Below are 27,647 nucleotides of genomic sequence, written 5' to 3' on the forward strand. Positions count from 1 at the left end.
CTGTCACAGCCAGTGATTTAGGAACACAGGAGACTGGTGTAAGCTAAAAATATTTATTTGTCAAATGTGGTTTTCGAACTATTTTGCTGAGTAAAAGTAGCTTTATTTATTTACTTAATAAAAACTGTAGAAAACATGTGGTCTGTTGGGGGTGACATGTGGTCTGGCTTTCCATTGTTTCCATGATTCAGAAGAAGAGCAGGAGACACACGTACAGACAAACATCACTACTGAAACACAGCTGCTGTCATTGAAATAGAAAACAGTTCCTTAGAGAAAGAAAAAACAAAAAGTCATCATCTCATGGTCATGAATTTTCCTTTTGTAGAGGCCAAAGTTAATGTGCAAATCAACATTTTAAAACATGGAGTTCTTTACTGCCCTGCCTACCAGTGACTACACTGAAGAAGAAGGAGGAAGAGGAGAAAGAAGACCATTATAGTCTCAGGAGTAGCATGGGCTAAATGTGGTGGCGTGGTGGTGGTGTCCTACAGCGGCGTGCAGTCCTGAGGCTGAGCTCAGCGAGCGCTCTACTTGGGGAAGACCGTGACCACGTCGTAGCCCTCGGGCGGAGTCACTCGCTCCCGTGCGTGCTTCTCGCAATAAATCTGGTCCTCCACAAAGAAATGTCCCTTCTGTTTGAGGTTGACGTCGCAGTCTGTGCAGGTGTAGCACTCGGGGTGACGGAACTTGTCCCTCAGCTTCACCACCATCCCCCTGAGGAGCAGACGTTAACGATCGTGTTATTAACAAGACTTTGTTTTTCATGTGCAGTGCACACTGTAAAAGGTTCACATTGATCTGCTGCTGCATGTGAACAGCCTCACTCCCTTCCAGCCACTAGAGCACGAGTAAGGTCACATGTTTATGTTGGGTGGAGAAGCCTGGCTCTGAGTGGGTGCTTCACTTACTGAGAACATTTGTTAATAGATCAGACTTTGGGCACGGAGTTGTGTTGTTGTTGTCATGTTGTGATGAAAACAAGGAGCAGGTTCATGTTTTTACTACAGACTGACAGAACAGAGAGATGCAGAACACACCCCCTCTAACCGGAGACGCTGTTGTTCATGGCTCTTAAGATACGGCAGCCTAACATGAAGACATATACGCTGTAGTATTAAATATGATTCTTATATACTGTTGAAATAATCACTTGTGTGTCTGTACAAACTGAACCAGAGGCTCTTTCTGCTACAGACATTATACATAAAGAAACAATGTTATGATACAAGTCAACATTTAGAAAAGATAAATGGCTGAATCAGCAACAAGAAAACAACATTCTTGATATTTTATTCTAATGCATTTTTAGATTTTAAACTTTAAACAACTCATGTATGTTTGATCACATCACTGCACTTTAGGAGCTTTGGTGCATAGCTATCCCCTTAAGTCAGAAAATGTATCTCAACTAGAGTGGGGAGTCTACTGAAAAACATCTGTCTCTCATAACGTCACGTTAAGTAAGGAAGGAAAAGTAATAATGGAAATATTTACAGGGGAGGAAAATTGAACTAATTAAAGTTATTTTCAAGGTGAGAGGGAAAAAAAACCAACAACATCAACAACTTGGCAGCAGGACAGCAGCTGCAGACTGAGGTCCATCTGGTGGGTTTTACCTAATTCAGCCACAGGGAGGAGACAAACTCCAACAGAGACAACTACACTCTGGAGACCCATTTGTGTTGCATCACAACATTTAGTCACAATGTTGAAATTTCCAAGTGAAAGAACACGAGAAAATAAACAGTGTCACTAAGGTGGAGGTCAACACTGATCAGGGCCAATGAGATCAGTCTCTGAGTTCAAGTGAAGCCATAAATGACTCTAATCTACTTCCTGTGTGCAGAGGATATCAAACACACCGTCTATAAAAGAGCAGTACTGAAGAATCATAAAATACTCACACAATCCCAGATCCACACTTGTCACAGACGGGCAGCTTGTCTGCATTCCCCACCGATGAGCCCATCTTTGTTGTGGGAGCCTTCACACTCCTGAAGCCTGATGGTTTATCAGAGTCTCCTGCAAACGCCACACACAGAAAAGTCTCAGCTGACAAACTTTTTGACGTTGAACACTCAGGTTTATTCAGTGCGTCACCAGAAAACCCCAAGAAATCTGTTCTCTAATTCAAACAGACGGATCAGATCATTTGTTCCCCCACAGCCGGGCTCTCTGATTAGCCCCCTGTCTGAGGGGGGAAGGTGTGAGTGATGAGTGGGGTCTGTACCTGTCTCTAGAATCTCCTGAAGCACCTTGAATGAAGCCGACTGTCGGGGAGGCTCGTCAGACTCCTGGTTCTCCTGCAGCATCTTGTAGACCTCCGAGTCCTCTGCCACCGACGGCCGCACGGCTGCCTTTGAGGGATCTGATGGAGCTCTACAGAGAAAAGTGGTTTCAGTTCAGCTGTTAAAAAACTGTCACAACAGTCTTCAGCAAACATCATTATCTCTTCTGTTTATACATTAAGGCTGTTGAAATATGAGAAATGATAAAACCTGGAAAACCTGAATGTCATAGTTTATTTCAGTCTCTCATATTGTTGTTTTTCCCTGGTCTCAAAGCATTCAATGATAGTTTTCTGAAATTTACTGTGAGTCTACTTACGTCAGCATCATATCCTCATTACTAATGATTTGTGAAGACATTTATCATCCAGCCATCTGGGAGTTGAATCTTTCAAGCTTAACTTTTGCTGTGCAGTCTAATCAAAAATGGATGAGAATCTACTTTAATCCAGCAATAAAAGGCCGATCAATCAGTGACCTATGGGGGAAGGTTTTCAACCAATAAAATAAATGATTCTTGGATGCACTGTTTTCTCTCTTGTATCGTTAAAAACAGCAACTCAATGATACAAAAGGACTACGGATGCAAATTAGCAGTCATGCTAATTCTGGCATATTTGCGAATATATTTATACTGATGTTCATTAATATGAACTGTCCCTTTTCAATAAATGAATAAAACAAATGATGAAAGATTTAAGAGCTTTTAAAGCCCAGTTCGAACAATAAAGTAAGGTAAGGTACTAAATAAGGTACAAATGATGTTGGGCAATAGTAACTACACCCTAATGAAGATTAGACTGTGAAATAAATATAAATAATACACAAAAATAACAAATGTTCCATATAACATTCAGTTACAACATGGAAACAACCTCAACTTTAAAGGGATTGTCCAACATTTTGTCAAATTGTGACCTGCACATTCACCACGCTATGAGATAATACGAGAACGTTACGATGTTTTCGAGGCAAATGCAGAGACTGCTTGCCGAAAAACTGCCCCCGACGGGAACGCGCATCAGCGGTTTTGCATGAATTTACCTCGAAAACAACTCTGTCTCGTAATGCCCGTTATTATCTCATATGTATGTATATCTCAATGTATATCATTAATGTTGAACTCACAATCCCTTTAAACTTGACATGCTCTTCTAGTTTAAAGGTGACACTATTTACAGAGCGAGGGAGCTGGGCACAGTAAGAACTCGGGGTGAGTATTGGCAAGAATCTGGTTATACAATACGTATGAGTATAAAGGGGCAACCATACAATATATCGCCATACTATAAGCAAAACTATAGGCCTTTTTTTTTTCTTCCTTTTTTTGACGGTGCTAAGAAGAAGAGCCACAGACTTGAACTCTCACGAGATCTCAATGTTCGATTGAATGACTGTTGCCAACTAACAGTCAGAGAGAAAAATGAATCACTGCTGTGAATGTTTGCATGTAAGCTGTTGGTAAAAAAGTGCTTTTGAATAATATTGATACAGTATTGTGAAACGAAATATTGCGATATTTTAGTGTTTAAATCTTTTCTCACACCCCTAGTGAGAAACCATGCACTATACACACTGTGTCACACAATATGCCTGAAATACAGCTAACAAGAAAAATATCACATTACATGGTTCAGCCGGGAGTTTGAGGGAAAGTCATACTGTTAATCGTTATAATCAACTTCAGAAATACATAAATCACCACAAATGACTTGTCATTTGAGGTCATGATTCAAATGGCTAAGTGGTCTGGCTTGACTAAACCACTAGGATGGGGGGGGGCTCCAGTCTACATGGACTGACTGAGCTGATAATTTCAGGATCATCTTACTTGTTGCTGGGCTCACTGGGGGTGCCCATGGTCTTCACTTCGTCCACGGCCGAGTTGAAGTCCTTGATGTTCTCTGAAGAGTACAGACCCGAGGGGCTGTTGTACTGGTTGGTCACGACTTTGGAGCCGAACCCAGCGAACGGCAGCGCACTCCTGTTGTGGGTCGAGCCGATGTGTTTCACTTCCTGCGAAAATGAGTGTTTGGTTAAAACTCTTTGTGACGCGTCACGTGGTGGTGAGCCAAGGTCTGTGAAGACAGTGACTTGCACCGTCTGACACATGCAACACACTGTGTGCGCACTCGCTGCAGCGTTGGTCATAAATTTTGCACATGTACAAACGTGCAGCTGATATCTAGTGGGTTAGGAACATTGCTCAACAACAACTGGTTGCTTTCAGCTCTTTCAGTGAAATTCAATAATGTAACAGCTTGCTTAAAAAGCATTTTGGAAAAGCTACTCGGCTTAAAAATGTCGTTTTCTTCTTACACTGCTGCTTCTCGTTTGAATAATTAGACACATCATTTATCATAATAGAGGACTGTGGACTGTGGCCTGAATTACAGCTCAGCAGTGACTGGTCTTAAAGACAAACACATCATGACATTGGCATGCCATCAAAGTGGGCACATAAATACCAGCAAATGTAGTGCATGCTCCAGAGTGGAAACACAGAAATGCCTCCAAACACAGCTCATGCTTCAAGCGTCTGACATCTAAATTACAGAACACCCCAGAGTCTCTGTGAGCGGGTGAACACGCACAACAAGAAACCGACAATACTTGCATCGAACAACAAGTCAGAACACCTTAAAATGAATGATATAGTGGTTTAAATGCATTAAAAGTTCGGCATCACAGTGACAGACTCCAGACAAGTGATTGAAACACATGTTACTGTGCGACTTGTGAAACACACACACAGCAACACGTCACACCGTTTCCTACATGAATTCACACTTCAGGCCTCAACTTTCCACTCAGCGGACAGGAACTGAGGCTTGCGTCAGGACTTGGCTGATAAACTACCGTCTCCTAGGAAACCTCCTGTTGGGGAGTAAACAATGACTTCATCATTGGCACAATAAAAAAAAAAGAAAAAAAGAAAAAAAGAAACAACCCACAAGCCTTTGCGGGCGTGGTGGGAAAGGAATGTGCAGGCTTCCAGAAAAGATACGGCTACCTGTGTGTGGGATTTCCCCCAATTATCCATTTCAGTGACGGAGCTGGGCGACTAATTATTTTAAAAGCTCAGGTCCTACATTCAAGCTTTGATGGTGACACACACCCGTGGCTCTGATGCAAGATTCATCTTGTACGGATGCGTCTTCCCTTCCTCCGATGAAAGCGGCGACCACAGTTTAGTTTCTGACCTGAGGAACAGAGGAAGAGGGAAAAAAGGGAATGAAAGATGCTATAATCACACAATAATTACACACACAGCCCGTTTAAATGCAGCTTGCCAAGATTTCTCCTTCCTGTTTCTGGGCGTTTTTTTTTTTTTTTTGCGTAGATGCACACACACTCTAACATGACAATAAGATGGTGTTTTTGAACGCAACCGAGCGGCTGGTATGAAGGTATGCTCTTCTGCTTGGTGTCCTCGACAGTTTGCCACGCCTCGCAGTCAACTGACTTTCACTTAATGTAAGCGGACACATTTGCTCCGACCTGCCTGTCTAATCAATTTCAACATCCCTGCAGCTTGAAATCGTCCGCTGCCAGAGAGTTATGATGTAACACGCCGACATGTCACAGTATGACAAACCCTAAACACAGAGACACTCCACAAACTAAAGATTTCAGTAAAACCAAAGACAGACTCGCCCTGTTAAGAAGCATGAATAAGCATAACATTACTTCCTGAACACCTGGACTGAGGCTGAGCTGTCTCGTATTACTGTGTTTTGCAGGCCTGCGGCTACGCACATCAGACTGGCACATGTTGCCACCTACCTGTCTATGGAGAGCACCATCTCATCTCCGCAGCCCTTGATCTTGTTCTGCGCTTCCAGGTGAGTCATGCCGTCTGTCGGCTCTCCGTCGATGGCCAAGAGCAAGTCTCCGATACACAGGTTGGCCTGGGCTGCTTTACTCCCAGGGGTGACCTACAACAACACAAGGAGAGTGGGGGTTCATTAATAAAAAAGCAACAACTTTTGGGGGCTGTATGAGCTCAAAATATGGTTTTGTCTTTGAGAGTGATTCTCAGGAGCCTGTTAAATATGTACTTTCACACCCTTTTCAAATATTTTGTCTTGAGAGAGTCCACCACACCACACCACACACAAGCATTAAAAACGTACAAGAAAACATTTTGCAGATGTGAAACACACTTTTGATTTTCTGTCCTCTCATCCCCCACGCCGACCTTCTGAAAGCTTCTCATCAAGTCTCAACCTACTGGCATCTAATTCGATTTAACTCTGACCCCGGAGGACCCTTCCACACATTTCTTTGATTACAGTAAACACTGGCAGCCACTGAGTTGTTTTCTGTCAGTGGCTCTGGCTGAGCAGCGGCCTACTGCTGAAGATAAGGCTCCTGGGCTGGAAGCAGGGGACGGCCGTGGCACAGTCCAGGAATTCCTAATCACTTTTCCATGGGTGGAGTGTAGACTGACCACTGTAACAACATTCAAAGCAGGAGCAGCAAAGGTACACACTGGAGAGCCATGCTCTAGTTTATCACCACTGCCACGGGAGTGTCGCACTGTAAAACCTGCGTAATATTGTCCCATAAAGTTTTGTACTGATGTGTACAACGCTGTGGTGAGGTAACAGAAACCGAGAGGGAACAAGGGCGTAAGGAAGTGTGAACACTGAGGGCTGTCAAAATAAAAGACACTTAAAAAGCATATTCTAGAGGAGGGCATTGAAAGTGGGCTTTTTTGTTTTCAAGTTTTTGAAATTAGGAGTTGAAAGTTATAGGATGTGAGAGCCCTGGTTCATGTGAAAGTCTGGGCAGTACATTTCTCACAGTTCTTTGTTCCCTCAAAGTTAAGTTACACTAAAAACATACAGCTGAACAACACAACACAGCTGCAGCTAATAACAGTAACAACCCGACACAGTGAGCGTGGAGGTGTCGAACTGGAACGCTGTGCAGGTGAGAAGGGTTCTGGAACGGCAGCTAACGTTAGCCTCGTTAACGGTGACGCCGGTTTCACTTGTGTTGGAGTAACGGTCGTCTTAACGGTCCTATTGTTTAAAACTCGTGTTAACGTTCGGTCAGTTGTCGGTGGAACCGGGACAGGACACACGCGAAGAGAGGTGAAGGTTAGCCCGGGACAAGCCCAGCCAGGTGCGGTGGTTACGTTACTCCGCTCGGTAACAATGCAGCAGCAGCAGCAGCAGCAGACCAACAGTAAAAGTAAGTTAACTTACCCGGGAAATAGCCAGCGGCTGCTCGAAGTCCTTTCCCCCGACGAGCCTGAACCCCCACGGCCCAGGTCCCTGCATCACCACCCGGACAGGCATCTCGGTACAAAAAGTGTGTTAGGTTGTTCAAAAAGAGCCGAGTGTAAGTTAGCTTGTATGTCAGTATGTCAGAGCAGCAGTCCGCCTCCCCAGCAACATGTGCAGTGATCGATCCTCAGCGGTCTGAGCCAGGCTCCAGCAGCATTAGAGGAGGGGGCGGACCCTCCGGTTACAGTCAGGCGAATAGATTTTGAAGTTTCCTCGCTGATAAGTGAGAGACCAAAGATCGTGAACGAGAAGATGGATCACTCCTCAGAGTGAGTGCGGAAGTGGACCAGGAAGAAAACAGCGGCTGAATTCAGCACACTGAACTTATCCCATTGTTGTCTGCGTGACCAAAACCTAATGTTGTTCCCAAGAGCTCCAGCCACCAGCGACCGCTGACCCCAATAGGATTAACAAGGGGCCTGTATTATTTAACTAGGTGTGAACGATGTATAATAAAAATCATTGTGCCCAGCTGTTTGAGGAAATTGATAATTTAAAACGTGAAATAGCCTACCCAGTTTATCCTCTGGTTTATAGTTTTATGTTTTCAATGTGAAAATATGAGTTCATTGTTTGAAAGTTATAACAGTCTCAGTAATTAGTTTTTCTTGAGAGAAAATGTAGATGTCAGACTTGGCATCTATTACTTTCAACTTTTTTGTTCCTTGTTTTCTGATGACAGAAACTGTAACAGACAGAATCACTGTGTTTGCTGTATACACCATCATTTTCATACATGCCACTGCTTAAAAAAACATTTATAATCAGAGTAAAACTGGCACACCAACTCCAACCACAAATCTTTGTTTATGTAGTATTGTTCAAAGTCCCTGGGCCTTAACATTGTGATGATTCAGTGTTGATTCATGATTTTGGTGGCCAGGCTCTATGTTAGTATAAAAAAACCAAGCTGCAGGGGTAACAAAGGAATCTTTGTATACTTTCTTTTTGTATCAACCATTAATGTATTTCCTTTGTCACAGCCTGGACATTGTAAACCATGATGTAGATGAAACTCCCTAAAGATTTATCAGTAAGCTGGTAAATCCCCATTATAAGAACCTAATTTAACTTTTGTCTGAAGTTATTATGAAGAACAATAGGCTACCTCTCATCTGGTGGCCTTTGACTTTACATGCAATGAAAATACTTTGAAAGTAGAGCAGAGTGAACCGTCTTCGTTTTTCTTCTCCTCTCAGATGAGCTCCAGTGTTTGTTTTAGGGATGTCTGCCTGCCGGTACGTCACCGTGTTATATGCGAGCTTACCATTTATGGTAGAGCTAAATCCCAGGATGTGGAATGTGCCGCTCCCAAACCTTGAATTCCTGCCAGAGGAGCTCAGCTGAAAGTGGAGAGAAAAAGTCCAGACAGACTGGATGAAACACGTCCTTTCTTGTGGGGTTACAAGCACCCACACAAGGCCTTCAGGCTCACACTGGTGAAGTCATTCAAACTCTTTGTTTCCAAGTGAAGCTTTTCTGATATACAAGACATTCTGAAGTGTAAAGTAAATCAGCTTCTGACTGTCAGGGCTGTAAAAACATATCTATCATCTTCCTCACCCTAATGGGATTTCATCCATTTGACATAGGAGCTGTCAAAATAAGTCTACCATGTAACCTGGCTGACCTCTAACATTCTGCTCATTATAGCCACATCTTAGGAAACAAAACCAGAACAACAGTAAATGGTTTAAATGGTTTATTAAATATTGCATAATACCGAAGTCACAGCAGTGTATAGTATTTTTTTTTTTTTAATATTGTCAATGTAACAGCACTGCAAATTGAAGCAAACAAACCAAACCTGTTGAGGGCTGTGTGTCCCATTAAACTAATTCATTCTCATGGTTATTAATCATTAAGTTGAAGCATTGTGTCACACTTTTAGGTACTTGCACAGTAACTGACAAGTTCTTGGTAAATATTTCTCCCCGTCACAGAGACTGGGGACTAATGGGAAAACCATGGTGGTTACATTAAATATGTCATGGATACATTTCAGTGATACTCCAAAAAAAAAAGAAGGAAAAAAAGAAAAAAAAACATTAAATGAAAATGAGGCACAATTTAATTTTGCATCTAACATAAGGCATTATGATCCTCACAAATGGCAGCGTAATGTTCATATGCATTAAACTTCCTGTGCTCAGTAACGCTCCACTCTGTGCTTTGCCAAAAAATCCTTCAGGTAAATAAACTGCTGCAAGTGACTGAGAGCTCAGTCTGACGCTCCTGTCACTCACAGTCTATCTTTTTCTTATTTTACATATTTACAGTCCTTCTTGTGCCGCGTTGCTTGTTAGTCTGCATGTTCATTCATGATGAAAAGACATTCAGACGTTTTATTTTACTTTTTTTTCTTTTCTTTTTTTACAAATCATGTGAACGCTGTCTGCGCCACATTCATATATTCATACATTCATACATCCTGTGATGTTTTTATGGAGCGTTATATCACAGAGAACAATCTATAGTGAGTTGTGATGTGACTAAATAAGAGACTGTATTTGTCCACCATCCAGTCTAGTGTTTTTGAGACACTGCTGTTGTTTTTGTCAGGGATATTTGAACAAGCCTACAGGTCGACAGCCAATCAACACATTCATGAGGAGCTGGAGTCACACAGGAAAAGAAATGTTTAGCCAGCAGTGGAGGGAGAAAAAAATGCTTTTGTGGTGTAACAAAATACCTGAACATCATATCAGTGCTATACAAGCAAACACACAATAATGCAGTGTATTATATTATGTGTTTTGTCTTGCTGAGACAATACCCCCCTTCGTCCGCGTTGGCTGAATTGTCAGTGGTGATGTGCACAGGAAGAAACACCTGACTCTGTCTCAACATCAAATGTCAGTGAGGACGAAAAAACACTGATTGCTACTATATATTTTTAAATTAATGCACTTCATTGATTATTTAACTTATACATACAGTATATCGCATATGTGCTAGCCACATACAGAACATTCAAACATGTTGCAATCAGGTCATCGTTTATCGTCACTGCACAACTGTCGCACAGTCAGATCAGATGCAAACAAACCCACAAAGACATGGTAAACATACGCTTTGAGATTTAGTGGGTGTTACTTCACATTATGTTTCAGATTGTGTGCACCCAGGCAGTTATAAAGAGCTCTACTAACAGGATAGTCTGGCACCGTTGGATTGAAAAATGTGTGGATCTGACTTCAGCTTCCTTTGGATAGATCACAACACCGTCCCCTCCTGCTATCAACTAAACAGACTTCAAAATACTTTTGTAACAAATTGCTCTACAAACTACACCCATCTCCTGCTCCGAGCAGGTCATAACAAGCACTAAGAGTTATTTGCAAGTACTATCTGACAGCTCCGCTAAGGACTGATGAGCACACACATCACAGCGGTTGATGACGTCAAGGAATTTGACGGGAACACAAAGAAAAGAAAAACAATGGCTTTCATGTGTGCATCTGGAGGAGCTGCTCTGATGGTGTGTGTTACAGGATCTGAGGGTGCAGGAGATGTGGGAGCTCTGTGCTCTGCATGATGAGGGAGCGACTGGAGCGTCAGCCCTAATGTCGCTTCTGTTTTCTTTAAGCTGAATGCAAATACGGAGACGTTAGCTTATAGTGTTTCATGCACCAAATTGATTTGTCAATCTCCTATTGGTGTTACAGTGCATGCTGTCCGATCTACATAGGCTATAATTCATATCATTCCACTAACTGTGTTACCTAAGTTGAAGTTATTACATAGGAAAATATGTAGCCATATCTGGAAGGCCTCTGAAAGTTTTCTGTACACATTTACATGGCTAAAACATACAATCTTGTCAGTAAGGGCATGGTTAAAATCTCAATATGCTTTTAAAAATCAGTACGATTATCCTCTAAGACACCTCGTTGGCTTTCATTCGAAACCTTAAATAGCTTCTTCTGTCATTACTGTTTAATCTTCTATTATCTTTCTAGGTGGGATCTCCCTAAAATAACCAAACAGGAAGTTGAGTGCTACCACGCCTGTCCTGTAGTGGTGAGGTGGAGCCACACGTTTACCACCAACTACCTTACAGGCATCAGCACGCACAGTTGACTTCTGCTGTGTTTCAACAGAGCAGGTATAAAAAGGTGAAAGTGAATAGTTTCTACTTGGATACACACAGTTTATCTTCAGTGTTATGAGACAATAAGCGCAGCCGTCCATGCGTTCTGTGCTTGATGTGGTAACTGGGAGAATGAGAAGCTCACAGCACACTTCAACCTTTTTAGTGTTTCTCTCACACACATGACTGTAATAACTGCTGTGTAACAACCTTTGGATAGAAAACAAAGATAATACTGAACCGGTATCTAAAGCTTTTGGTTTACACTGAGCTGTGAGCGCTGCACTGTTCTTGAAAAGCAGCCAACACTGTTTGAAAAGTGAAAAGAGGTCCAACTGACCATTTTCTAAAAGGTCTTTGTATAAGGCTTCAAGAATTTCAACTCCAGAGGGCACTGGATTCATGTAATTGTCTTCACTCTCAAATAAAGAAAATTGTAGGAGCAGAGTGAAGCACATTGCACTCCACAAATATTCACTAAACACTGGTTCTCTTTTGGAAGTTAAACGAAAAGGAAGTGGTTTTACAGATTTGATCATCGATAGCCAATCGTGTTAAACACCTCTGATCCTGAAAGGTAGCTCATGACAAACAGCTCCAACCCCACACCCCAAACAAAACAAAAAATACATTCAGACTCCTTCATAGTCCAGTTCAATAAGATCCTCTCCATGATCCATCAACGCTGCTCTGCTGCCGGCCTGCTACATAAAACACTTGTGTACTGTAAAATTCACGCGGACAAAGTGGAAGTTATTATCTGTACAATCAATGAAAGCTAAAGTTTGTGGTCGGTTTCAGAGGGAGATTCCACATGTGGAGATGGACGTATTCTTGTGAGGGAGAGCGTGTGAAGTGTGATGATGAAGGTGTACACCATGCTGAGGGTTTGGGCAGTGAGCCGTCTCCGTCCTCGCCTCGTGCAGTTTGACATACCTCAGGCCGAACCGATCACTTTCCCCCGGGACGAAACGGATTCGCCCGGCTAAATGACTATCCTAACCAACAGCCATGCGCGATAGTAATGACTTCCCAAGCTTGACAGGCAACCGTGTGTTACAGCCAGACTAGACATCTTTACAGTTGCACCTCCTTCACGTAATTCCCGGGGAAAGTCCCAAACAGTTTTGTCCTCTTTGAGGTACCTGTGGAGAAACAGAAAGAGAAACACCGATTGTGAGGAAGAAAGTAAAAGGACTCTGTCTTAGTTTGAAGCTTAGAGGGATAGTTCAACATTTTGGCAAATTGGCCCATTGCCATAATCCCTTTCAGTTTTAGGAGTAGGTTCATTACTTTTAGTTGTCGGTGCAAGCTAACGGCGGAGCAGAGCCGCAAGCTGCTCAGAGCTACGCTACGGAGGCTACTGGAATTTCTTTGTTTCCCTCATCAAACTCATCAAATACACAATCCAACAACTCCAAAACGCTTTGGACAAGTTGTGACCTGCACATTCACCACGCTATGAGATAATAACAGAACGGAACAAGACGGAGTTGCCGAAAAACTCGAAAACAACTCTGTCTCGTAACATTCTGTTATCATCTCATAGTGTGGTGAATGTGCAGGTCACAACTTGTCCACGAGAGTGTTTTGGAGTTGTGTATTTGATGAATTTGATGAGGGACACCAACCACCACCATGAGCCTCCATAGCGTAGCTCGGAGCAGCTCGCGGCTCAACAACTTGCACCGACAATTAAGGTAACGAACCTACTCCTAAAAGTATAGGGATTATGACATTGGGCCAATTTGCCAAAATGTTGAACTATCCCTTTAAATGACCAATGACAATTAAGACATTTGTGCTATATGTGAAATTGTCCATTGCACTCAATCATGCACTGTCGTTTTCTAGGAACCCTATATGGACGAATGTGACACAGTGAAGACGACTCTACTTCTCCAGGAGGCCTGAGCATGCACATTGCACGCGTGCAGTCCTTTGCTGTCATGCTGCCGAAACCCTATATGGATTAATGTGACACAGTGAGTGTGACTGCACGTCTGAAGAATCTATCCTAGGGGCACATACCGACAAACCAGCCGTCATCGCACTTCTCCATGACGCTGACGAGATCTCCTTCCTGCAGCTCCAGCTCGTCGTCGTTCTGGGGCACGTAACTGTACAGAGCCTGGAAACTGGAGTGGGAGGGGGGGGGGGGTCACAAAGATACACCGGTCAACTCACAAAGGCCGAGAGGTCGCACCGTAGGACGTCAGGAAAGTTTAAAGTGTGGGTGTGGAACTTAAAAAAACGCAGATCCTACTCACATTCCACAGTGAAGACGGCTTGGCTCCGGACTGCTGCTGTGGGACTGGGGTTGCTGGGAAATGATGAAAGATTGTTTACTGGGGTGGGGGTGCAGTCTATGGACAGAGTCATGAGGGTAGTGGGACAGGGTGCTGCAGTACCTCACCGAGGTCTCAGCTATATTCAAGATCTCATTACACACTGCCTCCTAGTAGCAGATGGAGTCGTCAAGAGAAAAGACAGACAGCGGGCCCACAGCGAGTGTCCCGGAAGACGCCGAGGTGAAGTTGAGTGGGGGTGAGGTGAGGAGTTAGAGAGGGGTAAAGGGGGGAGGTGGGCGGAGGACGAGACAGGTGGGTAGGTCCAGTAAGTAGAAAGGAAGGAAAGGAGGTGATCCGTTAAAAGCCAGGAGGAAAAAGCGGAGGAGATGTTGGTGGAGCCCGGGAGGAGACGCATGGAGAGGCAAGACACCAGAGTGAGAGCATGTAGACAGGAAACATGAAAGATTAGTTCACAGTGTAGAGGAAAATATTCAGTATGAACATGCAGTATTACAGGGAAGCTGACAGGTGCAGCTTTAAGGAATACTTAGACATTTTGGGTGATATCTCTTGCAGAGACTTAAAGGAGAAAATTGATTCCACTCTCATATCTGTCTGTTTTATATGAAGCTGGAGCCAGCAGCTTAGCATATACTGAAAAAAAAGGGAAACCAATGCAGTGACAGTGCAGTGGTCATGGCCAGAGCTACTTGATGGATGTGGTGATTTTAGAGACTCATTAACATTTTTGTCAGCTTGTAGGCTCTTTAACTCCTCACCAACATTTCTCAGTAAATGTAGCTGTGGCTCTATGTGACCAATTATCAGCCACACAGAAATATGAAGGAGCTGTTTGTCTGGGGGAACTCCTTCTTTTATCCAGTTGTAATATAATTGAAATTGACTGTATACATTTAATGTTTCCCCAAGAGTACACAGTTACAAGGTTGAGTTTGTCTGCATACTCTCTGTTTATAGAGACACTTCAGCTCCACAGTCACAGTTCAACAGCCTCCATTAAATGTAGTAAAGTAGATGTAGATCTAGTTAAACACTGATGAGATGATAGCAGCATTAAAATAAATATGAAGCTCACTGGAGTAGTAAATTTGACTTTTATGTGTCTAAGCAGATACCTTATGACATCGTGGATATGCAAATCAGTACATGACATAATCTAACATAATATTGTGACTTTTTTTTTTAGGAGGCTTGATCTATTTCCATTTCCAAATAGATGAAAACACTGGTGATGACAGGACTCCATGAAATCACTGGGACATCCAAGAAATGACATGGCACATAACCTACCAAATCCTGTTTTATAGATTAATCAAACAGGATGCCATTTATTGAGCTTCAGATGAGCTATGCTATGCTACTGCTATACAAGGCTAAGGCTAGCTGCTGCCTCCAGGTTCATGCTCAAGTTCAACAGACAGACCTGACAGTGGCAATAATCTTCTTATTTGCCTTTCAGCAAGAAAAGCTCATTTTCTCCACAGTCTCTATTTGTACACAGGTGAAAACAGTCACATGGCAGCTACTGGGCTGTTTACAACCACTGGAACGTACAGTGAGCCCCTTGTTGCTTAGACAACGGTGCAGAGGTCAGGTGCTGCTGTCAGTCACTTATTAAACAACACTACAGCAGAGAGGTTTAAGGAAGTCTGGCAATAAAGTTTTTTTTGTAGTTTCAGATGGTTATTTTTTTCTTAACATTATATTATTTTTTAAATTCAGTCACAGTTTGTTTAGGTTTATGCAACAAAATGTCCTTGTTAAGTTCAGAAAAGATGAAGGTCTAGGTTTTACAACATAAACCATGTATTAGAAAACCTGCAAGTTTGCTTGTCTGCAAGAACTTCTCTAATATGACTCACAGCCTCGACCTGGGTGTAAATATCCACCCTGGCTGTCCACTCCCTGAGTGCAAACACCATTGATGACTTGACACCTGGCTGCTTGTCTCTGCCATGCTACATACACACTGAGCATAAATAGCCATATTATCTGCTAATTCTGTTTCCCCAAAATATCTAACTATTCCTTCAACAGGAAAAGATAGTCCTCCAATAGCTCACATGTCTAACATGTAGAACAAATATAGAAGACATAATGGAAGTTAAAGATGATGAGAGTCAGATGTATTGTTGAGGGGGATGGGTTATAAAGGTAAACACACAATGAAGAAGTTACAAAATCTGAATTTTTCTGTAAATCATCAGCGGAGATCCAGGGAAACTCTGCAGCACCTTACCGCAAACGAGTTGACGTTGTTGTTGTCCTGGATGTCAAACAGCATCACAGGGCTTCTGGAGCTCCGCCCGTGGTGGTCGGCCTCGTTCCTCACAAACTGCAACACAGAAACGTCACATCACTGGACTGGACCTTTCAAAATTAAAAGCCCTTCTCCGGCGACCGCCCTGCGTCCACCTGCTGCAAAGTGTTGCCATACTGCAGAGACACTCGGGTTGCACTTCCTTTCCATAGTTTCGAAACAGAAGCAAACATGTGAAAGCTATAAATACTGACTAATAAATATGTCACTGTCCTAAATAAACCTCCAACCTCCAATGTCATCCATGTTATGACACCCCTGAAGGGAACAACAACAACATGCAACCATGTGCTGAACTTTATGAAGACAAAGTCACTTGAGCTCTCAAATAAATCCAGGAAATGTGAGCAGCATGTCTCCTCTTACAGTCTCTGCACACGTACGAAATCTGACACAGAACTATATAAAAACAGACACACTGTAAATCATTTGCGTGTTAGTAACGCACACAAAAACAACATGCAGACTTGCAGCCTCGAGCAGTGTGACTAACTTAACTCTGCCTTTCCTTAAAAACCAGTAGACTCAAACTCCACAGGCTGGAAAAATCAACTTCAGCTCGTTAGTCACGTCTTCATCAAACTCTTTTGTTTAGGGAATCAAACTGTGGCCAGAAGCCCAAGATCCAGAGTGAGCCTGAGATGCAACACCACACACCATGCAGAAGATACCTCTGCAGGGCTATTTCGCCTGCTGCCCGGGGCTGCGCGGCCCCTCTCCCCCTCCGTGCCTTCCCCCTCTGTCAACTCCTTCTCCCCCCTCAGCCAGCCCTCCAGCACCGGCCCGCCGCAGGGGCTCACGCTGCGGGACAGATGTGGGGAGGGAGGGGAGAGCAGGAAGTCCTCGCCCTGAGGTGGGGTGAACGTGAGGAAGGGCGTGGCGGAGCTGGGCCTGGGCGGGTACGGCGGGGGTAGAGGGGAGGCGGACGGAGAGGCCATGGGGGAGACGCAGTACGGGCTGCCGCTGATGAGAGGCACGGGGCTGGCGGAGTAGGGCGGGGGCAGGTACTCGCCGCAGCGGTAGGACACGGTGGGCAGCGGGGGGAGGGGAGGGGTGGGGGCGGCGGGGGGGCTCCCTCCTCCCACGGTCAGGGAGATCCACTCGGAGGAGATGGCGTGGACCTCGGGGGACACGGAGCGGCGGGGGGAGCGAGGGAGGGGCAGTGGGGAGGTGGTCAGGCGGTTACGGTACAGCTTTACAGAGAGCAAGAGGATGAAGGAGATAAAAACAGAGGGAGGAAGAAAAGGATGAGAGGAAGGAAAATGAAAATGAAGGATGAAACAAATTCTACAGACAAAAACTTTTAAATAAAAAAAAAAGGTGCTGGATTCAGTGTGAAGGAACCAATCTGGGTCAGCTCTCCCCCAACGCTGACCCACCGGCCCCCGGCCCGGAGTCCTCACCTGTGGAGAGGCGTTGGTGCTGCGCTGTGGTGACTGGCTGACGGGGGGGTCGGGATACTCCACCCCGTTTTTGACGCGGGGTCGTTTGTACACGTCGACGTAGGTGACGGGGAAGATGCCCTGGCGGTTGGTGCCGGGGATTTTTCCTTCATACCAGTTCTCATCGACTCTACGGATTAGTGTGATCCTCTCTCCCTGCGCAAGGTCACATCAAAATAGATATTAATTAAGTCCTTTTGAGTAAACAACTAATTAATGTCAGTATTTAGAAAAAAGGTTTGTCCTCATTAATTCCCACTGCACACCTTCCTGAAGGACATCTCCACCACCGTGTCCCCGTTGAAGTTGAAGCGAGCGAGAGCTTCTCCGTACTCCAGGACCTGTACCGGGGCACTTTTCTTTGGTTGGGCTTTTTCTGTGGGGGGAAGGAGCTGCACAAGAGGAGGGAGTCAATAATAAAGAAGCATATTAAAGGGATAGTTCAACATTTTGGCAAACTGACCCATTGTCATAATCCCTATAGTTTTAGGAGTAGGTTCGTTACCTTTAATTGTTGGTGCAAGCTGCTTTTAGAACGGCGGAGCAGAGCCGCAAGCTGCTTAGAGCTATTTGATGAATTTGATGAAGGAAACCATGAAATCCCATTAGCCTCCGTAGCGTAGCTCTGAGCAGCTTGCGGCTCTGCTCTGCCGTTCTAAAAATAGCTTGCACCGACAAATAATGGTAACAAACCTACTCCTAAGACTATAGGAATTATGGCAATGGGCCTTTAACTCTTTCGCGACCATTGACGAGTAAACTCGTCACAGCCTGCCGAACGTTCACGACCATTGACGAGCAAACTCGTCAAAACCGTTTTTTTACAGATTACGATAATAGACACTCTGAGGTACCCTGTGTGTGAATATGGTAGTCCTCTGATATGTAAAACTGTTTTAAACTAAAATCAAAACATAATATTTTTTATAAACTGTGTGATCTTGGTTTTATTTGAGTAATCGTTCTCCTTGAATGCTGCTCTGGGGACAGCGTGCAGCGCTGTGCGGCTGTCGGCTACAGTGTTGCGACTTTCTCGCTGAATCTGGCGACTTTCCAAACCCTCTTTTGACAAAAGCGACCGACGACAAATGTGGCGACTTTTACCGGTGCCGTTACAAACGTTTATGGTTTGGAGACTCGGATCTGAAAGCCCGTTATCACGGCTGTTTTCACGGCGCTGTGCAGCAGAGCGGGCGCTCTGCAGCGGGGGCTGTGACCGGCCGTCCCCGCCCCAGAGCACCCACCGCCGGCCAGTCACACAGCAGTGTCCCGGAGCTGCTGCGCTGCAGCCAGAGACCCACACCGCTGCACCGCTGCTCTCCAAGCTGCCACACCCCCCAGATTTACCTACAAATATATTTATTTAGCCGTAGAAATGATTTGGGAGACATGCCACACTGCAGAGTACCGGTAAAATGAGCAGATTGCCACTTGACACAAAAGTGCGTTTTTCTCTGAAACTAGAGCGGGAGCTCCGTTTTTGGAGAAACCCAGCTCTCTTCTTCTACTTCGTCCTCACGAACGAAACGGCGGAAAAACTCGCCGTTTTTTCGTGGAGCACGTTGTAAAGTCACTCTTCAATCACGTGAAGACCGTTTGTTTCTAGGTGATGTACAGAGTTCGGTTCGACGTTAGATAAAAGGTAAACAAATAGCCAAAAACATGTGGTCCTGAGCGGATGTGCTGAGGAATTAGTGTGGTCGCGAAAGAGTTAAGGTGCGAAATATGTTGAAAAAATTAATTCAGGTCAAAGAAAATATATATATAATATATTATAGCTATTGCTGTGAGTGGCTGTGAGTACAGAGAGACAGGGAGAAGCTGCTCACCTCAACATAACTTCGGGGGAAAATACCGACTCGTCCATGGTGTTCTCCTTCGTACCAGTTCTGATCCACCTGTCGAATGATGTACACGATGTCTCCCTTCTGAAACGGTAACTCCCTGCAAATGTTCCAAAGAGATCAGAAACTCAAAAGACAAGAAAGAAATCAACCATTGAAGTGTGACTTCACACAGACAGTCTGTGCAGCAGACAGTCTGAATAACTGAAAATGTGTATTGTATTATAATTTCAGTGATCAAGACCCCAGAGAGAGTAGCTGCTGGAAAGCCCAGCGGCTAATGGGAGTTTTTAATAAACATAAACACAGTGAAGCTCTTCATATTTTATCATTATTCATCTTCTATTTTCTCATTGTCAGGTTTTCAGACTCTGCGTCTTCATCATCCCACTCATGAGATTCTCCACTTAAAGGCCACTTAAAGTCACTTCATTCATCACTACCCTGCTCGCTGGAGGCAGTGTTACAGCATCAATGTTTCTACTGGATTGCAATAAACTGTGAGGTGTTTCTCCAAACACATTTATATACAAACTCTAAACATTTCCACTTACTTTAGAGTTTCAGCTCTGAAGTCAAAGCGAGCCATGGCTGGAGTTCTCTGTGGAGATACAAAAACACACTGGAGTCACTCTTATGTTATGTTTGTTGAGTTTTCCAATACATTGTGTATCTAAATCTCACTAATTACACTCTCTCTGTGCTTTGTCATTGATGCATATAAGGAGGAGATCCTCTGGTGTTTGTTGTGGACTGACTTCTGTCCTTTCTGTGCCCCCTCTGTACGTAAACATTCAAGCAATGACAGGAATGATGTGCTTGTGACAGACTGGGTTACTTGTCCTCTGGAGGCTGCTGTGGCTTGTTTACAGAGAGACCAGCTCTCCAGCAGAGCAGACACACCTTGGTAAACACAGGCTGGCAACTATGGCAGGTTTACGTGTGTTTCTATAGTTTGTGTGTGTGTGTGTGTGTGTTGTGCACTGTGAAGTCTACCCAACTGCTCCATTTTTAACCCAGAGGAGAAAGCCATCTGTGTCTACAGAAACCCTGCTGACAAGCCGGTCACCCCCCTTCCTCTCTCTCTCTCTCCTGCCTCACCCCTCAGCCTGAGTCACACACAGCCTGACACAGCATCTGTCATCTTCTCTTCCTGCTTACAGAAGGATAAGACACAGCCATGCATTGTACCTCCACGCCCGATTTCCTCTTCTCTGAGTTATCTGTGATGTTGAGCAGGTCTCCGAAACGCTCGTTGGTGATGAACTGGTGGTGCGTCGGGACAATGCCTGTGTGTCTCCTCGACGCCGTGTCGGCCTCTTCCTGTTCCCGCTTCAGCCGCCGCTGCTCCTCCAAGATTTTCTGCAACCAGGAAACCAAACTGAGCTGTGCGTCCGCTCCAGATATGACTCTCCTCTACCCTTTTTTTTTTTTTTTTAATTCATGCCACACAGTCTTAGTGAGGATTAATATATGATTTCCTCATTCATAACACAGCTCTCTTTACATAAATATTGTCAGTGAAGGTGTAATTAATGAAAGTCTGGCTCAATTGTTGAGGAAATTCACCTCTTTGTCTCCGTGACGCCTCCGCAACACTTCATCCGGGCTCTCCCCGTGAGCTGGGGACGAGTCTAGAACAGAGACAGAAAGAGGATTACGCTGTGAAGCAACGTCGTCGTCAAACTTATGTCAGATCACAATAAAGACCAAAATATTCAATAAAAAAAGGATGATGATATTTCTCCTCCTTCAAGTAAACAGAATCATAAAAAAAATATACAATAACTACTGTACAACCACGCATGCTTTAAATGAACACAATAACCTCTGCAACACTAAAACAAAATGCACGCACACGCACGCACACACACACATATCAAAAAAAGCCAAATGTAAATCCTGCATGCAAATAGGTATGAACACAGAATGACCTCAATGTGTGTTCATGAAACAAAGAAAAACAATGCAGGACAGAAAAATATGAAATCTACTGTCTCTTGGCCAGAAGAAAAGAAACATCATGTCATGGTTTTTACTGATCAACCAACCAGCATCCATTAGTTTGACTCAAGTGTCACCTTATTGACTTATTATTTAGTTTTCTTCCTATATCAGCATAAATGTTTCCTTCTGTGTCCCAGCGAGGGCCATGAGAAACAGCTACGGTATCAATGTTTCAGGTTTGCGTGTCTGATGCTCCCGAGTTCTGGCTGGTTACGTAAAAGGACATCAGAACAGGAAACATCCCGTCTGGCTTAAAACAAAACCTTTCATGGTGAAAGGATGACAGATGGCAGATGTGAACAGTCCCCACAAAGCAGAGAGAAAATAAAACAAAAACAGAAATACAGACATGGTGAGGCATCAGTTTGAGAGCGCGTATGCAACGTTGTATCATAATATCCTGCTTAAACATTACAGATGAATGCTGGGATTGTAGTTTAAGGGGCGTGGTGGTTTCAAAGTAAATAATTTGATCTGAAACACAGGGAGCTGTCGGAAATCAGTGTAATGCTTATGCAGGCTCTCGCACTCTTGCATACAACTCAAATCTGATGTCACAAGGAGTAACGTTTTATACATTACCAAAGACTACCTGAACCTCCTACAGTGAGGTGTTTTGATGCGTTTGAGGGACCATATTCATTCACAGTGAAATGGAAGAGCACCAAACAGCACACTCAGAATGAGATGGAGGCTTCCCTGTCACTTTGTAAAAACAGACACAGCACACAGACTAGAGATGGAGGGTGGCGGCGTCGCTTTTTGTGGAAGGAAGAAAAAAAAAAAGTGACACGAGGTGAAAGGAGAGTCGAGGTAGATGAGGAGAAGAGGAGGGTGACAAGTGGTGAAGGGGATGGAGATAGCCACCTCTCCGGTGAGCTGCCAGCGGCTGCAGTAGGTTCCCGTTGGCGTCCAAGCCCTGTTGTCCGTTACTCAGGCGGTCGGCGGCGGCGGCGGCGTTGTCTCCGTTGCCCAGCCTCTCCAGCACCTCCAGAGAGGACAGGCGCTGGGGGATCAGAGGCCGGGGCTCGGGGGACAGGCTGCTGGGCCTCCGGGCGCTCAGCGTCGCCGTCGTCGTCACCTTGGTGGCCAACAGGGTTCTCCGGGCCTGGTGGGACTGCAGGTTCCTCCGAGGCCTGAAGGGGGCCGGGCCCATGAGGAAGAGGTTCCCCGGCAGCGTGGTCTTCTTCTCGGCGGGCGGCGGCGGCGGCGGCGTCCTGTCCTGCTGGGTGGTGGTGGCCTGCTGCCTCTCGTGCCTGAGGATGGTGGTGAAGCGCGTGTAGGAGGCCGGGCAGGAGCCTTTGCATTTGCTGGGCTTGAGAAGGAGCTGGTGGTTGAGGTGGTGCAGGAGGTGCTGGTGCTGGTGGTGGTGGAGGTGCTGGTGGAGGTGGTGGTTGTGTTGAGGAGGAGACGCCGTGACAAGGATCACGGGACTCTTGGGCGCGCCCACGTTTTGGTGGATCAGTTCAGGGGAACGTCGACAGAAGATCTGCTCCAACTCCGCCTCGGTGTTGGAGGGAGACTCCGTCCCAACGATGTGTCCGTCCTCTGAGGAGGAAGCTGCCTCCTCCTCCTCCTCCTCCGCCGCCACCGCCGCCACGCTGCTCGGTGACAACGCCTCCTCCTCCTCCATGGAGCTCTTCTCCTCCTCCTCCTCCTCCTCTGCCCGGGAGCAGTCGTCTTTCTGGGAGCCGTCGGTCACCAGGACAGACTCCACCGACACCGCGGTGGCCATGTAGAGGAGTGCGGGCGCGTGGTCGGGGCTGTGGCCGTGGCCGGAGTGCAGGGTGGGCAGGGAGGAGGAGCGGCTGGGCGCGGAGCCGGACCGCTGGATGATCATTTCAAACTCGTTGACCCGTGACGACACCGCGTCCCGTGGAATGTTGCCCCCTTCGTCCCCCTCTGACCTCTCGCCCCCCTCGGCCTTTGACTTCTCAAACAGGGAGGCCAGGCTCCGGACGCTGCCGTTGGGGCTGCAGCCGGCCGAGCTGGGCCTCTGGATGTGGTGCATGGTCCTGTACAGGCTGGAAAACTCGGAGGCGCTCCTCCTGATCGCGGGAGAAACATTCCGGAGGCCGTCGGCGCAGTCGCTGCCACAGCTGGACTTAGAGTCTGAGTACGGCCCGCTCTCCCTGTCCTCTGCGTCGCACGGTCCGGTGTACAGGTCCTCGCAGCTGTGGGCCTTTGGGTGCCTGACAGCTCTAGTCCTGCTCTCCTGGCTGTCACCACTGGGTGGCAGCAGCTTGGGCTTGAACTTAGAAGGCAGGATTTGGGGTATGCAGGCTTTGGCAGCGGAAAGAGGCTTCTTACTCTTACACTGGTTACCTATTGCATTACTGGCAAGAACCGATCGACTATTTACAGAGGAGCAGGGTGAAATTATATAGCCATTCCCACCTTTATAATCCACTGGCAAGCATGCAGGACAACAGAATAAACAACATATTAGATTACAATGGTCACAGGTTCACACACATACACACTAAAACAGTGTCAGGCACATTTTCTACAGTAAAGACCAGGTTCTATCAGAAGTAGATGAGAGGAAGAAGCAGCCTTGATGCAGTAAACATCAAGTAACAGTTGACTGTTATACTAACATCATGGTACTGCGGTGAAGAGTTAGGTGTTGTAAAAACAAAATGGAACATTTTACTACAACAATTCACAATCTGAAAGATTAGTATATTGTTATCAGTGTAAACAGCAACATAACAAGTGAAACTTAAAGTGTTAAAACAGCAATATGTCATGAAATGTTATGTAATGTTGGACGTCTCACCCCGAACCTCATTTTTTCTCATTTCTATTGTCAAGTCAAGGCCAAACTCCCTGCTGGACGTCCCCTTCTGCCCTGCTACACACAGACTAGTCTCCTCCTCTACTTTTAGCAATTACACAGGCAGCTGCCTTGATAAACGGCCTCTGGCACCACTGTTGATACATACATCCCTCCGCTACACAGCATATCCTGATTCAACCTGACCAGTAAAATACATCTGTCAAAAAAAAACCTCGTAAATACTGTCTGTCAGGTCCTGGGCTGTAGTTGTAGTAACAGACCCGTGATATTAGGCTGCAGATGGAGCCGGGAAATGACACAACACTTTCACATGCTGAGAAACGCTTCTGTAGCATGAGTGACCCATCTGTCACAGTCATATCTGCCAGAAAAAACACACACGCTGAGGAAGTCGACTAGATAATTTATCCACGGCCGTGCGGCGAGCAAAGAGTTACCAACCAACGCAGCCACTAAAGAAGCCCTACGGCAGCTCCAGTGCTTTAAAGACACAGAGATTTATACAGATATTTTTATTTCACGAGCACAAGACAAGAAAACTCATGACAAAGTGTTTGGGTTTCCAGCACTTGGTCATTTCCTTGGTCTCGTCTACACTTTACCTTGTGTGTGGCGAACTGTACGCCACTCTAATGATCAAGGTGGTGCCTCTGGCAGCACGCTAATGAAAGAGCGTGCTAGTCAGTTGACTGGAGTGCCAAATCCATTTACTGCACTTTTCCACTGTTCCAACTGAAACAAAAGCCACCTTGATGTACTGTATCCGTGTCTCGGGACGGCTCTGACGCGGACGAGTGCTCTGATTGTAAAATATTCATATTCGGTCAATGTGGTAGCTATTATTGTGGGAAGAGTCTCTAAAGTCACATCTGCTGTGTGTCTTTCCAGATATAATGTGATGACGTATCGGGTCACACTGTCCCTTCCTCTCTCTTCCTTACATCTCCTCCTCTGGCGTTTCTCTCCATGTGCGCAGGCATTCCAGCCCCTGACCTCACACTGACAGCTGACTTCCTCATGCCTGCCCACCCTCTGCGTCCCTCCTGTTTATCTCACCCATGTCTGGCCCGGGTTGTGAAAAGCAAGAGCTCTGTTTATCGTCCCTCCTCATCCATCCCCGCTCTGGCCCTCCGCTCCCTGGCGCTGGAACGCTCTGGAGACTTGCCCTAAGCCTGCCTAGCGACTGGCGGCTCACAACTGGAGCAAGAGTAGGAGAGGAGGGTGGGGGGGTGGGGGGGTGGGGGGAAATCCCCAAGGTTAGCTTCCATCGACTTAGCAAGACAACCTCACTCCCTCCATGAGTTTTCCAAAGCAGATGGCCAGTACACGTTTGATGAAAACATCCATGGCATCAATAATAAATCAAAAAGCTGCTGAGGGGATGAATGTTGCGAGGTGATTGGCCAATGCTGTGAGGTCTGGGAGCAAAAAAAAAAGTGTGGATTCCAACAGAAAGGTAAACGGAAACACATGTATCCCTGTCTGACACGTCCGACCGTCCAACTTCAGTGTCTGCAACTCATTGGTTCTGTCTCAGCAGGAGAGGCCATTAACGGCCGCTGTTACTGTTCTGCTCAGATCCACATTCACATTCAGACACACACCTTCCATTTGACTGGTCACATAAGTGAAGTGGCTGCCGTCCTACCTTTAGAGGAGGAAGAGCTGCCATGGCGCTTGTTTAGGGCCCGTAGACCTTGTAAGGGAATGTCGCCGCCCTCTAGGACACTCTTGTAAACATGGCGGTCGCATTCTGGAGCCGCGGGCTCACTCGGGGATGATCCTCTGTCCTTCTCCACCTCCTCGCTGTGTCCAGACTTGCTCGAGGAGCTAGACAGCAACGAGAGGAACAGACAGCTAATCAAATGCAAGTCAAATTCACTCAGCAGAGTTGTGTTACATGTTTTTTATGATAAACAGAGGCACACAAATTGGGAAATGAGCTGTCATATGGTTCTTATTCAGCATATCTTGAGGTAATCCCTGTCTTCGCAGACTTGTGGGAGACAAAATAATCGGAGACAGAAAAAGTCAAACTTGAGAAAGCAACTGGAGAATTTGAAGGCTGATGTTGAGAGAAGGCACCGGCTTCCACACATATCTTGGCATAGCAGAGAGGCCAGCAGAACCGATCTCTATAAATATTCTCCGAACATTCCTGCATGGTGCATCAACCCCTGCCATGCACCTGTACAACTCTCAGGTTTACTCCCTGTCACCCTGCTCATGTGTTACTCACACCGCTCCTCTATCTGTGCACACAAACATGGTCATTAATCTGACACACTTGAGTGTAGGGCAAATACTGTATATAAAAACTCACACAAACTCCTCTCCCTGCTGTTGGAGAAAAGAGGAATCCATTTTCCTAAATGTGTTTTACATCTGCTCTGCTGCCAAGATAGAGTTTTACAAGCTTTGCACAAATGTATGGCTACATTACTCCCATAGTCCCCTTCCTCAACAAGAAGCTCTTTCATAGCTGTGAGGGAAAAAAAAACAACATGTGCACTGCTGAGTGCAGAGAGTCATTAAAATCATGTTGGGACTAGGTTTCGTACAAGAATTCACATAAATGCTCTACAGGAAACGTAGAGTACAGGAGCCATGCAAGATTTAAAACGAGTCTCTGAGGGAAGGCGGCACGCTGCTTATTGCAGGTTAAGGATGAGGAGCTCTTTCTGAGTTCACTGAGTGCTGCATCTGAATTAGGATCACAGCTTCTGTTCTAAAGCTTAATATCTTCCATATAATTTGACAATGTCCACTGTTTTTTTTATATATATATTTTTTTACCTTTTCTACCATTTTCTAGATGAGAATAACTTCCATGCACAGACAGTGGGTGTTCCCTTGACAGGAACATCTACTGAGAGGTTCATTCATTCGTCTAATGACACCACACATGCACATATGGTTTTGCATTTTATAATTTTGCCCTGACAACCAAATGTCTCCGATTTCAAACGGACCCCGTAGGGAGAAAAAAAAAAAAAAACATCCTGCCCTAAACATATGTTCCTCTGGAGGAAGTCAGTTTATGACCAGTTTATGAGTTTTCCTTTGAAAAGTCTGAGTGAGTGAACCTCCATCGCTACTTCATCAGGAACCCTCTTCCTTTCAAAACTAACAACAAATCTGTTGATTGAAACCTTTGGATTGGGAACGTCGTTCTCTAAACAATCATCCATCATGACATAATGGTTGTAGCAGATGGAAAGAGAAACGTTTATTTTCC

At 45.3% G+C, this 27,647-nt stretch overlaps 2 protein-coding genes across 2 annotated transcripts in view; both read right to left on the reverse strand.

The window, feature by feature from the left end:
• Positions 1-37: 37 nt before the first annotated feature.
• On the reverse strand, positions 38-7,726 carry pdlim1 (PDZ and LIM domain 1 (elfin)). Its single transcript, XM_083988077.1, has 7 exons — positions 7,508-7,726; positions 6,078-6,229; positions 5,410-5,494; positions 4,123-4,307; positions 2,234-2,382; positions 1,908-2,025; positions 38-717 (listed from the first exon to the last, which is right to left on the reverse strand). Exons 1-7 carry the CDS (start codon positions 7,598-7,600, stop codon positions 531-533), a joined length of 969 nt encoding a protein of 322 aa, XP_083844203.1. The 5' UTR covers positions 7,601-7,726; the 3' UTR covers positions 38-530.
• Positions 7,727-9,834: 2,108 nt separating this feature from the next.
• Positions 9,835-27,647, reverse strand: part of sorbs1 (sorbin and SH3 domain containing 1) — a 34,978-nt gene continuing 17,165 nt past the window's right edge. Inside the window, exons 14-26 of the mRNA XM_083988145.1 lie at positions 26,058-26,239; positions 22,474-24,015; positions 21,169-21,233; positions 20,791-20,961; positions 20,154-20,200; positions 19,585-19,699; positions 18,022-18,147; positions 17,717-17,911; positions 16,985-17,506; positions 16,233-16,328; positions 13,952-14,139; positions 13,713-13,819; positions 9,835-12,826 (exon numbers count right to left, since the gene is read on the reverse strand). Of these exons, the coding sequence (XP_083844271.1) occupies positions 12,759-12,826; positions 13,713-13,819; positions 13,952-14,139; positions 16,233-16,328; positions 16,985-17,506; positions 17,717-17,911; positions 18,022-18,147; positions 19,585-19,699; positions 20,154-20,200; positions 20,791-20,961; positions 21,169-21,233; positions 22,474-24,015; positions 26,058-26,239 (3,424 nt within the window). The 3' untranslated portion in view covers positions 9,835-12,758. The remainder of the gene's footprint in view (positions 12,827-13,712; positions 13,820-13,951; positions 14,140-16,232; positions 16,329-16,984; positions 17,507-17,716; positions 17,912-18,021; positions 18,148-19,584; positions 19,700-20,153; positions 20,201-20,790; positions 20,962-21,168; positions 21,234-22,473; positions 24,016-26,057; positions 26,240-27,647) is intronic.

Source organism: Trachurus trachurus, assembly GCF_905171665.1.
Source record: "Trachurus trachurus genome assembly, chromosome: 15".
Taxonomy (NCBI): domain Eukaryota; kingdom Metazoa; phylum Chordata; class Actinopteri; order Carangiformes; family Carangidae; genus Trachurus; species Trachurus trachurus.

Bases quoted from the DNA above. Each gene is read 5' to 3' on its own strand.
- pdlim1 (XM_083988077.1), bottom strand. From the start codon at position 7,600: ATGCCTGTCCGGGTGGTGATGCAGGGACCTGGGCCGTGGGGGTTCAGG. The intron at 6,230-7,507 runs GTAAGTTAACTT...GTGTTGTTGTAG, and splicing joins AGCCGCTGGCTATTTCCCGG to GTCACCCCTGGGAGTAAAGC. The intron at 718-1,907 runs GTGAGTATTTTA...TCTGCTCCTCAG, and splicing joins AAGTGTGGATCTGGGATTGT to GGGGATGGTGGTGAAGCTGA.